The following is a 15,111-nucleotide window of genomic DNA, read 5'->3' on the forward strand; positions in this document are numbered from 1 at the left end:
TTTTTATATGAAAATTATTAGGTTAATTTTGACCATCTACATCATCTATCTAACATGTTTCAACTTAAATAATAGTCTCGTAACGTTTAAGATTTTTTATGGTTTTATGGAAAAAATTGAAAAGGTTTACTAATTAAATTAGGATTTGAATGAAATACTTTACTAATATAAGGAAGTGTTTGAATTATGTTTAAATTTGATATTTTGAAAATAATAAATTAATTTTTTAGAATAACGTTGTTTTTTTTTTGTGACATTAGGATAAAGTTGTTTAAATGTATTAAAATTAAACTTTGAATTCGATTTTTTGAAAAAGGTTAAATATTCTTTTATTTTTTAGAATTAAGATTGTTTAATTGTGTTAGAAATTTAAAATGTGAATTTGATTTTAGAAAATTAAAATATATTTTTTAGCAAATCTTTTAAAAAAATTGAAGTAACTTTTTATCAGTAATTTCAAAAAGAAAAATATCCTTATATAATTAAAGTTGTTGCTCTTTATTAAAAATTAACTATAAAATTGAAAATTAATTTGGGTTGGTCAAGTGGTCAGCTTACTCATATGTTTAAATAAGTGTTGGGAGTTTAAATTTCGCTTTGTGTTTACAGTAATTCATTGACTAACGATAGACCCTTAAATAAAGTTTAGATATGTGACGAATTAATTTTTAATCTGTTAATATTTTTGAAAAAGAAATCATTTAATTTAAATTCGATTTGACTAAATTTTCATTTAAACTTTCATCTATCAATTTCATTTGAAGTCGATTCTACATGAGTTTTTACCAAATGAAACATACATTTTTTAAGTAAAATAAAATAAAATAAAATAAAATAAAATATAAAAAATATTATATGATAAATATCTTACTTGACAATATCAATGAGAAGAATCCATTCCTTGAATTTCACACTTAGTGAATGATTATCGTTGTCACTTGTGACTTGTAAAGTTAATTGGGCGGTTTGGTAATTAAGCGGAAATGATCTAGTTATTAATTCATTAATTCGTTTTATGTATATAATATAATAAAATTTTAAATAAATTTTAGATTTGCGACAGATATATATACCAAAAAGAAAAGGCGGTTTGGTTAGGAGTTAGGAACACCAACATAACACACGTGGCATCATAATCATAATTAATACCCCTTTTGGCGGTGGCAGCTTACTTTAATTTGTCTCCATTTTCTATGTTTGGTTATCATTTCAACATTGTGTGCATGTGTCACACATGCATATCATAATATTATGACAAAAAGAATAACGAAGGTGATGTGTATATATATATCATGCATGTTCATATACCTTTTTGAGTTCTTTAACTAGGTACGGAACCTTGAGTTAGTGTATATTATTTAATTAATTAAAACTTTTCAAAATTAATTTGGTTTTCTAATATCTAAAGTTCATTATTATTATATTTTTAAATTTATTTAACTATATATATAATAATGTAGTTATTTATTTACATTTTAATAATTAAAATTTTGGGTCGATTTTATTTAAATATCAAATATGAATACTTTTTTTATAATTTTGTAAATTTAATTTTGATATACTAATAATATAAAATAGTTTATATAATCATATAAAATTATAATTATTTTTTAAATGACTATTTATGTAATTAATAAAAAAATAATTATTTTTTTGAATATAATATTATATAATTAAATATACATATAGAATTATTTTATGTTGATGACATATCAAAATTAAATTCATTATATATAGAAAATCAAATTGAATTATGTTAAGAATTATTTCTAAAATTTTTATCTGATTCTAGATCTAATAAATGATATTATTTTTGAGTCACAACAAAATCGAATCTAAATTGAATAAAAATTGGATATAGACAAAACTTAAAATTAAAATATTAAATATAAAATATTATAAAAAAATAAAGAAAAAATATGAAAATATTCAATATTAGTTTAAAAAAATTTGAATGACCAAACATACCATTTTTAAATATGTATGGTCATATATAATGCATTAAATATCATAATTAAAATGAATGAATACATATAACAATAAAAATCAAATTATCAAAACATATTTTTTTTACCAATTATTTTTTTATTTTGAATTCAAATAAAATCGACTCAAATTTGACCCAAACCTACCGAGTCCAATCTATTTAGAATGTTCTGCAATTATTTTTGAATATTCTTTTTAGTTGGAGAGTTTGAATATTTTGAGGATTTTTATTTGGATGTATGTTAAATTTTAGGATTTTAATTTCTAACATGCATTATCCAAAATAAATGAAACAGATAGATTTTTATTTCATATTTGAATATTTGTCTAGTGTGTAGTTTTGAATGTTCATTTGGTGGTTATTATGAATTAAAAATTAAATTTCGAAAAAGTTGGCTAATAAATAATTAGTAGTTTTCTAGTTAGTCAGATAATATAAATAGGATTTTGTAACTACTAGTTTTTCAATCCTTTAAGTTTCAAATTTTGTGCACACTCTTTAACCACTGAGTCACATATTTATTACAATGAAATTTGCTTTTAATTTTTTTTTTTGGGTGAGTAATTTGCTTTTAATTTGTAAGTACTTCTCACTTTTTTTTCAATTTTACTTTTATTATTCATTATGTATTTTTTTAAAAAATGTCTGATATCATGAAAATATAACTTTAAATAAATAATAATCAGTGTCGATATAATTTTAACTGTTTCATTTAATAGTATACATATATGGTTTAATTACTTTATTGATTTTGATAATTTTACTAAATTTATAATTAGATCTTTATATTTTTTAATTAAATTTTTACACTAAATATTAAAATTAACGAAATATTTATCCCAAAAAACATGTGGTCTAAAATTTAATAATTAAGTTTTTAATTGTGGATATATTTAATTTGAAAATAAATATTACACTAACGAAGATATAATTATAAAAATTAAAAATAGTATAAAAATTCAATTAAAATAAAATATAAAAATTTAATTATAAATTTAGTAAAATTATAGAAATTAACAAATTAATTATATATATAACCAGCAATATTCGTACATTACATGAGACATTATGTTTCGTGTGTGGATTATTCTGATAAGGTGGTAGTGTAAGCGTTACGTAGTAACAAAATTATTATAAATAAATGACGAAAATTCAATTACAATTAATTTCTTATGAAGTTATAATTAAAAATTATTAAATAATTTAACAAAATTAACTAAATTATCAACTTCGCAATAAATTAACTATACCAAAATTTTCATCAAAATAAATATGAACACTGAAATTGGGACGCGTTTTTAGCCATCGTTCCAGAACTCGCAGCTTTAGAATATATACTTAATTATTTGCGTGTTCAAACCTATTTACTACTTGTTCTTGTTACACATCATCACATTCATATTCTTTTATTTTTTTTTATTTAATGGTTTCAAACACACGTGTAATATAATAATTAAACCTCAAACAAACAAACGAGTCTTAGTCTCTTCTCCATCTTCAACTCCTTTCTTTCATGGCGATTACATAAAATTATAATTATTCTCTCTTTTTTTTTCCATTATCCTTATATATATATATATATATATATATATATATATATATATATATATATATATATATATATATATATATTGTCTCTTCAACTTCTAAAGCATGCATGCATATATTATATTGCATGGTATGGTTTTCCTCTCCCTATCTAAACCACTTATTTAGAGATAGGACACAAGATGATATGAATGGTTTCGTCTGAAAATTTCATATAATATCATATTATATATTGATTTTATTATTAATTAAATATTTTTGTAGGTCTTATATTTAATTATATTTAATTAATAGTAAAAACTAACATATATAATAACAAAGTGATAAAAAAATTATAATGTAAAGATTTTTATTTTTTTATATAATAGTAATCTTATTTATACAACTTAATTTTTATATTAAAAATATAATTATTTATATGTCTCTTTTTATGGATCAAATATTTTAGATAATTTGCTTTATTATTCAAAATAAAACACTTGATTAACGAGTAATTAGTCAATACAACACATGCTGAACTCAAAAGAAGAAAAATGCATGAAACAAAAGTGTAAAATCTTGAAAATGCCAAAAAACAAAAAAGAAAAGGAAAGAATCCATCGACCAAGATGGAAAAAAAAAATAAAAATAAAGAAATGATCAACATTTGAAATGCATGCATGCATATGATTGTATCTTGTATATATGATTCTCTTGAAATTATTATTGTCTACCATCCATGTCATCATCATTCCAATTCTTAGTAGGATATTGCTGATGATGATAATGATGATCACTAGAAGAAGAAGAACCTCCATATTGCAATGAATATGATCTCATAAGTTCTTGTTGTTGGTTATAATGTTGATGTGGTAGTTCGGAAGACGAAGAAGAAGATGATGATGAATAGTGTTGATGATGAGACGGAATAAAATACATGTTCTGTTGATCATAACCGAATCCGCCACTATTTGTCATTATCCCTTGTGATGGATATTGAACATTTTGTTGAGTTGCTGTATTCTGATGTTGAATTTGATGTTGACTATTATTTTGTTGAAAATTCGTGAGGTAATTACCAAATTCGACAGTTCCTTGAACTCTTTCAGAAAAATTAAGTTTAGCTTTGCTTCCTTTGAATCTAAGGGCTGCCTCGTCGTATGCGAGCGCAGCCGCCTCAGCAGTTTCAAAAGTTCCAAGCCATACCCTAGCTGCCTTTTGTGGATCTCGAATCTCCGCCGCCCATTTTCCCCATGGCCGTTGTCTCACCCCTCTATAATGTCTTCTTCTTATGTTCCCTTCATGTTTCAATAATGCTTAAATCAACATACATAGATGTGCATGCATGTAGCATGGAATGAATATATCCAAAATAATTAACATGTAATAATGTTATCCATACACTCACAACAACATTGGTTAATGTAAAAACATTGGAACTTTTTAATTTTAATGCAGTGAGATTGAGAAATTTTTAATGAAATGTATAAAGATATGTAACGGGATCATATAAGTTAATGGTAAAATATACACATGCACTACTTATATATACACTTAGTTACCAAAAAAAACCCCTTAAAATTTTCATGGTAGCATGCCTCTAATATTATTGAAGTAAATCCATCTTATTGTCTTGAAAGCATAATTTGATGCATGTTTATATGTGAGGTGTTAATTAGATCTATATATTTAAAGTTTTAATGAATTTCTTTAGAGTTGTTCTTATATAAACATAAATTCAACACATTTGATTTATGCATATTCATACACTCATCCTTACTTTTTAGATCATGCATGTAAATTATTATGAATATGTATAAATGTGATGAAAGTGATAGATTGACATGCATATCTGAGAAATTAAATTTTCTGTAGTCCATAAATACTTAATATCATTAAGAGTTCCTCTTTTTATTTTATTTTTCATTGTAAGGGAAATTTGCAAGAATCTTATGGAGGTGATGAATATTAATCTATTAAAACACCACACCACTTATTAGCTTGTTGGTAACCCTAATTATTAAGAAGATTTTGGCTTTATTGATTTATTAAAATTAGTGTGTTAATTTTTGTTTGATTATAAGAAATGTAAACACAGTAGCGAACACCATAACAAAGATAACAATGAGGTTTTATAACTTCGTCGAGTAGAATTTTTTTTCAAGAATTTGAGAATAATTTTAACTTTTAAGTGAAATTGCTCTTCTAGTCAAACAATTTTTTACCTTTATTTTTTTTTCTTATTTTTTTTTTAACTTATTTAAGTGAAAAAAAAGCTTAAGATTGAAGATTACACTATCTTACTATAGAAGGATTGAATTTATTAATAAGAACATAAAATATCAATGGTTAGGTGTAGCAATTGTGAACTCTTTGACCAAGGAAACAAAAGAATAATTGCCACGCACCAAAAGGAATGAACAAAATATAGATATACCAAAATAATCAAAGAAATTAATTAAATCCGGGAGTTGTAAACATCAACCTTCCTAATAATTAATTAAGTATAAACTGAATAATAATTAGCAGATATAAAAATAAGAATTACATACCTTGATCTTGTGATGGTGGTTGAGATTGTTGATTATTGTGATTAGTAGATTGATGAGAAGGGGTTAAAGGGTCATTTGGGATGCCTCCTCCCATGACTTGTGTGAGGACAGAAACCATAGCCGACATGTCTTGTTGAGATCTTTCAGAATAGATTGGGAACAAGTGTTCATGATGTTCTTCTTCCTCCTTTTGTGCTTCTTCCAATGAAACTGACCTCTTTCCATGCCTTGATGGATCCACCTTAATAATCAATTTATTATCTATCTATAATTATATGTACAAGATTGAATGAAGATTTTACATGAAATTATAGATGATGATGATTGCTTGATTTGTTTAATATTAATAACTATTATATATTGTTTCTCAATAACATAACTAGATAGAGAGATAGAGATAAGAGGAAGTGAGGTTGTGGGAGAAAGTAGGGTTTTTGGTTCATTGATATTTAATATTTATATATGCATTGGATATAGTGTGAACTCATAGACAAATGAGAACAGAGATAATAGAAACAGAACATTTCAAGAAATCAAAAGTTTTCTACTTTTTCCTTTTTTTTATTTAATATATATTTTTACTTTTTGTATGCGAGAAATTTAATTCAACCATTTTGTATGTGAGGTCATTAAGTAATTAATTAACAATTTTATTGTCTTAGTTTTGAACTATAGCATTACTTCAAAAGTCTCAAGTATTGTTATTTTTTGACCAATATTTGCATACATTTTCAGAGTTCTTTTCATAGATAATTTTATTTCGAGATATTAGAATAATATTAAAAAATGGAATGTGCATGTCCAACTAATTCAATCTAATTAATAATAATATATGATAATAAATAATTTTTAAGTAGAAGGAAAGGGAGAAAGAAAAAGAGAATTTATCACACGGGATAGTTATTATTGCAGTGTGCATGTATAATCTCTCACACAGTCACACTCACTTTATCAATCTATTTGCAACTTTTTTTTGAAAAAACATAGGTAACTAATAATCTTTTTGAACATTGTGTGAATAATGTAAATTAATAAAATTAAAAGAATAAATTTAATTAATAACATTAAATTAAATTATAGTGTATTTTTATTTAATTGATAATTGTTTATGTTGTTTAAGATAGTTATTATTTACCTAACATTTTTTTTTCATAATTTTCATCAAATTATGAGAAGAAGAAAAAGAAGAACCCAAGTTAGAGGAAAAGAAAAAAAAAAGCAGCAATGGATATATGATGAGAGTTTTTTTTTAATTTTTAAGATTTAATTATTCTGTTAGTTTTTATGATTTTACTAAAGTTATGATTATTTTTTTAATTAAATTTTTATATTATTTTTAATTTTATAATTAATTTTTTATATTAAAAATATTAAATTAACAGATTATTTTTTTAAAAAATGTTTGGTAAAAAATTTAATTAGATTTTTTAATTATAAATATTTTTAATTTATAAAAAATATTTTGTTAATTTTAATATTTTATATTGACAAAAATTTAATTATAAAAATTAAAATAATGTAAAAATTTAAGAAAAAATAAAATTATAAAAATTTAATTATAAATTTAATAAAATTATAAAAACTAACGAAATAATTAATTTTTTTATTTTATTTATGAGCAATGCTAGGAGGTCAGTAATTTTTGTGATTGTTAGCCATTAATTAGCCATCAATGATGATTTGATGGTATGAGATTGGTGTGAAATTTTATTCAATGGCTCATTTTTCTCTGTTGGTTACATGCTGGCCAAAATTCAATAAAACTGTTGGCCATCGAAGTAGAAGAAGAATACCGAAGTCCATGTATGAATAACTAATTTATTACGTATTACTCGAATATCTTTATAAGCAAAAATTTGATAAATATAATATAATTGTATAAAAATATAGTATTGGCTAAGCATTAACAAAACAATATATAACTGGTTTTAAAATTTTGTAATTAATATGCTTATAAGTACAAAATACAAAATTTTAGGTGTTAATCTGTTTTTACTTATTTCATTTAAGATATTGGTCGAAATTAAACTTAAACATATTTTTCGATGAGTTATTCTCCACGTATAAGCGTTTTTTCATACAGGTCATACAAGTTATTTATATTCACGCGTATTCACATTTTTTTTCGTGTCTCTTTCTTTGTGCCTCTTCTTCTTCTTCTTCTCCGTGCCTCTTCTTATTCTTGTTCGTAATTTTTTTTCTCGCTATCATCGTCATCAACACCACCTCTTCCTCCTCCTCCTCTCCTTCCTCCTTTTTTCATTGAAATTTCTTTTCTTCTTTTCTTTTTCTTTTTCTCCTTCCTCATCAGTTATCTCGTTGTTGAAGATAATAAATAATTCAGGTTCAGATTGTCAATTGAACCCGAACAAAATTGATTATTGTTTTGAATCTAATCAAGTGGTTAAGGTGTGCTTCAATTTAGAAGAAAAAATATAGCATTAGAAAAAACTTTTTTCTGCAGCAAATTTGGGTGTAGCACGAAAATATTTGGGTGTAATACGAAGATATTTGGGTGTATTTTAAGAATTTTTGGGTGTATTTTTATTCTGATAAGTTCTGCATAATTCAAAACTCTTCTTCTTCCTCCTTCTCATCTTCTATCGTTTCTTCTTTTTTTTTTTATCATCATCACCATCTTCTTCTTCTTTTTTTCTTATTCATCTTTTTTTTATTTTACCTTCTCAAGTTTCTTCTTGTTTTACTCTCTTAACAAGAATAAAAACAAAAAAAAAAAAGAAGAAACACATAATGTTGCAGAATTACTTGGAAGAAGATGATGAATTTACATTCATTTAACTAAAAGAAAGAAAGAAATAAGGAAAAAAAGAAAAAGAAAAAACGCAGCATTAGAGAAAATATTTTTCAGTTTTTGTAGCAAATTTAGGCGTAATGTAACACCCTAAGTTCTATCCTATCGTGAAGGTCTTTAAAATAAGGTGCCACACTCGACAAAGAAGAAAAAAAATGACTTAATCGTTACGCAAGGAAGGAGAAAGTGCGCGCAGAGCGGAAAATGAGTAGCACTAAAACGTTGGAATTTGAGTAAATGTGTAATAATATCTTAACCATGAGTACGGTTCAAAATGAAATACTTAGAGGAAGTTATAATCAGGAAAGAAACTAATTACGTCCTAAACTAATCTCGTCGAAGAAGCTCCCACACTTGTGTCCTATCCTACCCTTGATCAGGACCCTTTAGTTATTCACGAATCGAGGTACCAGGGGTCTCCCTCCAACACCTTTTCACGCAGTGAAGATCCGGTTCCGTTGGGTGGGGTGAACCCAAAACTCGATGGGGTGCCGAAGTGGGGGAAGAGGGCATATATTCCACCTTTGGACTTCCGTAAGGGTCCAACTCCTCCTCTGCATCCTCCTCCATGGTATCTTCCTTCTGGCCAGGGTTGACGGATTTCCTCTTTCTCGGTCTCGGAGTCGGACTCGAGGTGTACCACCTTAGATGACTGCTTCCTAGATGCTGAAGCGTTCCTATCTAGGAAGGTTACGACAGGCAGCTGGGGTTCTTCTTCCACGAACTCTCGACCTAAGTAGATAGTTTGGAGCACGATAGTAGTGGTCGCAACTACCCACGCGTGCTTCGAGGGGTCATACTCAGACGTTACCTTCGAGGGCACTGCGTCGTTTCTATCCGCTGTGCCATGTTCCTCTGGAGACAGTATGGGAAAAGAAAGGGGGTGAGAACCTAATGTCTCAGAAGGAATGCTATGCAACACCTCCATATCCATCTCCAGTCCACGTATAGGATTTTTAAAAAGGGGCGTATGATATGGCATGTAATATGATTCTTTCTTAAAAAGGGAAAACACATAGGAAAAATAGTAACATACGAAACGTCGGCATGTTCATAAATAAAACATCATCATGATCAAACTTTGCCTTATACTTTCTCTTTTCATTAACTTGTAGCTTTTATGAAAGGTATTGAGTTCAAACCGGTATAAATAAGAGTCCCCTTCCCTTACCGAAAGTTCTTATCTCGAATGTCTTGGCGATCACCTTCCCTTACCGAAGGATCATCTCGATCGATCACCTTCCCTTACCGAGGAATCTTCTCGATATCTTGTCTTTGGGGGTCACCTTCCCTTACCGAATGATCATTTCCTCAGTTCAATTTACAATCAAGGTTATTTAGACATACACAAGAAAAGAGTTATATCAACAAAGATATCTTATTATATAAAATTGATGGGAGTCCCCTTCCCTTACCGAAGGTTCCCAAAAGTTTACCGATCACATTTTCTTATCGAAGGATCATCTCGATTCGATCACCTTCCCTTACCGAAGGATCATCTCGATTATCTTGTCTTTGGGGGTCACCTTCCCTTACCGAAGGATCATTCCCTCAGTTCTTTAACAAGTAGGATTATTTAGGCATATACAAGAATGGATCATGCAAGAAAAGAGACATATATCATGATAAAATATGCATGTTTGAATAAGATTTTATACGAAAGTAGGTACTCTCGTCCCTAAAGGGGTATTAATAATATAAAATAAACGTACATTATAAAAAAAATAGGATATTTTAAATAGTTTAATAAAATAGTTATAAGAGAGCATGTACTTTTTAACTCAAGGAAATATTAATATTAATCTAATGGTATAAAAGTCAATATAATTTCATGTAATAAAATGGGGATATTAATTAGTTGAATAAAATAGTTATAAAGAAACATGTACTTTTGACCCTAAGAAGATATTAATGATATAATGTATAAAATATAATCTAAGTGCATGTAGTAAGAAAGGGGGTATTTGAAATACTTGGATTAGATATTATAAAAAGCATGTACCCTTGATCTTTAAATTAAAGGAGTAATAATAATATAATGATATAAGAGGTCATTTAGTTACACATAATAGAATAGGGTACCTTGAACAAGACACAAAAAAGAGCATGTACTCTCAACATTAAAGGAATAATAATAATATAACGCTATCAAAGTCATGTAAGGGCACATAGTAAAATTAGGACATGTTAAATAATTAATAAAACGCTATAAGGGACATGTACTATCAACATTAAAGGAACATTAATAATATAATGATATGAAAAAGTCATGTAAATGCACATAGTAAAATTAGGGTATATTAGATAATTAAATCAAACATGATAAAAAGGTATATACTAATGAATCAAGAGGTCATGAATGACAAAATAGATAAACATGGTCAATATGGACAAGGGATGAGAACAAGATACTCAATACCATGTAACACATGAAGGATGGTAATCATGCATGGATGGAAGGAAAATAGAATAGAGCATCATACTACATGCCAACATAAGTAAGAAAGGCATAATTCCCTACTCTTTTTCCTAACTCTTCTTCGAGCTTGCCTCTTGTGTTTGCCCACAGAATATTATTTCTTTGTAGAGAGAGAAGAGAGAGGATTAGTATTTGAGAGGAGTGATTTTCTACCTATGGGTGCTCCCCTATTTATATACAATTGGAGATAGGGTGGTTGGGATATTTTAAATTTCAAACGGAGGGTGGTTACTAGGTTCCTATCCATAAATTCAAAATTCTAAGCCTATCTCCTAACTGATTTTCAAATTTTGAATTTAATTTTGTTTCTAGAAGGGGTGGTTGTTACATTATCACCCCGTAAGAAAAGAATTTGTCCCCAAATTTCAGGTCTGAAATTGGTCGACGAGGGTTGTTAAATAACTTTAGGGGTCTTATTGTAACTTTCCCACTGTTGAGGAGGAAAGAAAATCTTCACCATGATCGTTACCTGTAAACAAGTTTGGGAACTTCTGTCTCATGTCTGTCTCTTTTTCCCATGTGTAGTCCCTTGAGTTGCCGCTATCCCATGCCACCTTTACCAGTCGTACCGTCTTGTTCCTTAGTTGCTTCGTGCTTACGTCTACAATCTTCATGGCTGGTAGTTCAAAAGTCAGGTCGTCTTTGAGTGTTACATCCTCTTGCTGTAACACATGGCTTGGATCGTGTTGGTATTTTCGGAGTTGGGACACATGGAACACGTTGTGTAGCCTCGATAGATTTGGTGGTAGGGCGAGCTAGTATGCTGACTTTCCTATATGCCGGAGGATTTGGAATGGACCTAGGTACCGGAGGTTTAATTTTCGTACCTTAAAAGCCCTTCCTACCCTGGTGGTGGGGGTGATTTTTAGGAACACGTGGTCGCCCTCCTGAAATTCGAGGGGTTTTCTTCGTTGATCTGCGTAACTCTTTTGTCGACTTTGGGCGGTGCGCATTCTTTCCCTTATCCTTTTGATATCTTCTGTGGTCTGTCTTACTAACTCTGGTCCTAAGTAGCCTCTTTCTTCTGGTCCATACCAGCATAAAGGAGATTGGCATTTTTGCCCATACAGTGCCTCATACGGTGCCATCCCGATGCTACCATAGTAACTGTTGTTGTAAGCAAACTCGATCAGTGGTAAGTGATTCTCCCACTTTCCTGGTCTGTTTAGTACAAGCTCGTAACATGTCTTCCAACGTCTGGATGGTCCTCTCTGTTTGTCCGTCTGTTTGCGGGCGGTATGATGTGCTTAAGCACAACTTTGTCTCGAACGTCTTCTGCAATGTGTTCCAAAACCTAGAGGTGAATCTTGGGTCTCTGTTTGAGACTATGGTTGATGGTACCCCGTGTAACATCACGATCTCTTTGATATATAGCGTGGCTAGTCTTTCCAACGAGTCGGTCGCCTTGATTGGTAGAAAATAGGCAGTCTTTGTAAGCCAGTCCACAATGACCCATATGGCGTCACGTCCTGCTTGAGTACGAGGTAGTCCCATGACGAAATCCATCGATATGTCCTCCCACTTCCATTTTGGGATGCCAAGGGGTTGCAATACCCCTGATGGTTTTTGATCCTCGATTTTTATCTTCTGACAAATCAGACATTTATTCACGACTGTAGCCAAATCCCTTTTCATCCCTAACCACCAAAACATCTTCTTCAAATCATAGTACATCTTCATCATGCCAGGATGAATGGTAAAATCTCCTTTAGGGGCTTCTTCCGTGATCTTGTTTTGAAGATCGCTTTCCGTTGGGACACAGATTCGACCTTGGTACCTCCATACCTTGTCTTCTCCTTTGGTGAAGCCTTTCAATTTTCCTTCCTTGACAAGGCGCAGGGTTTCTTGAAAGTCGGGGTGGAGCTCTGCGCCTTAGTTATTTGTTCCTTGAATTGACTTGTCACTGTTAGGTGGCTCGTGTGTATGCTTTCTGGAGCGGTGGTGACTTGTAAGTTCGTGTCTCTGAAATTATTTATCAACTCTGCCTCCTTTATCATCAGCCATGATGCCTTGAGTACCTTCCGACTTAGAGCGTTAGCCACCAGGTTAGCCTTTTCCAGGTGGTAGTTTAGAACAAAGTCGTAGTCTTTAAGGAACTCCATCCATCTCCTTTGTCTCATGTTGAGTTCCTTCTGGTCGAACAGGTACTTTAAGCTCTTATGATCGGAGAATACTTGAAACCCGACTCCGTACAAATGATGTTTCTATGTTTTCAGCGCAAATACTATCACGGCTAGTTCAAGGTTGTGAGTTGGATAGTTGGCTTCGTGGGTCTTCAGTTGCCTTGACACATACGCCACTACCTTTTTGCATTGCATTAATACGCAACCCAATCCTTGCCTTGAGGCATCGCAGTAGACTTTGAAAGCCATGTCGGGGTTAGGTAAGGTTAGTACTGGGGCGGATGTCAAGCGACATTTTAACTCTTGGAAGCTTCTTTCGCAGTCTGGCGTCCATTACGTCATCTATTATTGGGAGGGGATACTTGTTCTTTACCGTGATTTTGTTGAGTTGCCTATAGTCCACGCAGAGGCGCATACTGCCATCTTTTTTCTTCACAAACAATACTGGAGCTCCCCAGGGAGAGACACTTGGTCTGATGAATCCCTTTTGCAGTAGCTCCTCTAGTTGGTTCTTCAGTTCAGTGAGCTCGAACGGAGCCACCCGGTATGGGGCTATGGAGATTGGCCCTATCCTAGGCATCAATTCTATGGAGAACTCAACCTCTCGTGTTGGGGGAAACAAGGGTATATCTTCGGGAAACGCATCTGAAAAGTCTTGTACTACTGGTATCGCACAGAACTCCTGATGGGAATCTGCTTTTACCGAATTTAGCAAGGCATATTCTTGCCTCGTACTTGTGCCTTTGGAGGATCTTGGAAGATCACGTGTGTCTCGTATGGATTGAGAAGGAAAGATGACTTTTCTCTCAAAACAATCTAACAAGACTCAGTTTTTGTTGAGCCAATCCATTCCTTGGATGATGTCCTAACCCTACTAAAGGGAGGCATACTAGGTCAACAAAGTATGATCTATGTGAAAAGAGGATGCAAGCCCTCTGACAAACCTGCTGAGTTTTGACACTCTTACCGGCTGGGGTGGTTACTAGTAAGACATGGTAATTTGGTCATGTATAAACTGATTCTACTAGTAGCAGAGAGAGATATAAATGAATGAGAAGCACCAGTATCGTATAGAATAGTTAAAGGAATTCCATTAATTGTGCACTTACCCTCGATTCGATCTCCTGACTGGTGGACTTCCTCGCAGCTGAGGGCAAAGACTCGTCCACGACTCGCCATAAGTCCTCTGTTCATGGATAACCATAAGGAGAACTTTTATTAGTCACACCTCCTAAGACACGATTCCTAGGATCGATTTTGCTCTGATACCAATAATGTAACACCCTAAGTTCTATCCTATCGTGAAGGTCTTTAAAATAAGGTGCCACACTCGACAAAGAAGAAAAAGAATGACTTAATCGTTACGCAAGGAAGGAGAAAGTGCACGCAGAGCGAAAAATGAGTAGCACTAAAATGTTGGAATTTGAGTAAATGTGAAATAATATCTTAACCATGAGTACGGTTCAAAATGAAATACTTAGAGGAAGTTATAACCAGGAAAGAAACTAATTACGTCCTAAACTAATCTCTTCGAAGAAGCTCCCACACTTGTGTCCTATCCTACCCTTGATCAGGACCCTTTAGTTATTCACGAATCGAGGTACCAGGGGTCTCCCTCCAACATCTTTTCG

General features: G+C 30.8%; 1 protein-coding gene across 1 annotated transcript; it reads right to left on the reverse strand.

The window, feature by feature from the left end:
* Positions 1 to 3,977: 3,977 nt before the first annotated feature.
* On the reverse strand, positions 3,978 to 6,495 carry LOC112708095 (uncharacterized). Its single transcript, XM_025760227.2, has 2 exons — positions 6,067 to 6,495; positions 3,978 to 4,812 (listed from the first exon to the last, which is right to left on the reverse strand). The coding sequence occupies exons 1-2, from the start codon at positions 6,191 to 6,193 to the stop codon at positions 4,238 to 4,240; spliced, it is 702 nt and encodes a 233-aa protein (XP_025616012.1). The 5' UTR covers positions 6,194 to 6,495; the 3' UTR covers positions 3,978 to 4,237.
* Positions 6,496 to 15,111: the final 8,616 nt, after the last annotated feature.

The sequence above is a fragment of the Arachis hypogaea genome, chromosome 8 (genome assembly GCF_003086295.3).
Source record: "Arachis hypogaea cultivar Tifrunner chromosome 8, arahy.Tifrunner.gnm2.J5K5, whole genome shotgun sequence".
Taxonomy (NCBI): Eukaryota; Viridiplantae; Streptophyta; class Magnoliopsida; order Fabales; family Fabaceae; genus Arachis; species Arachis hypogaea.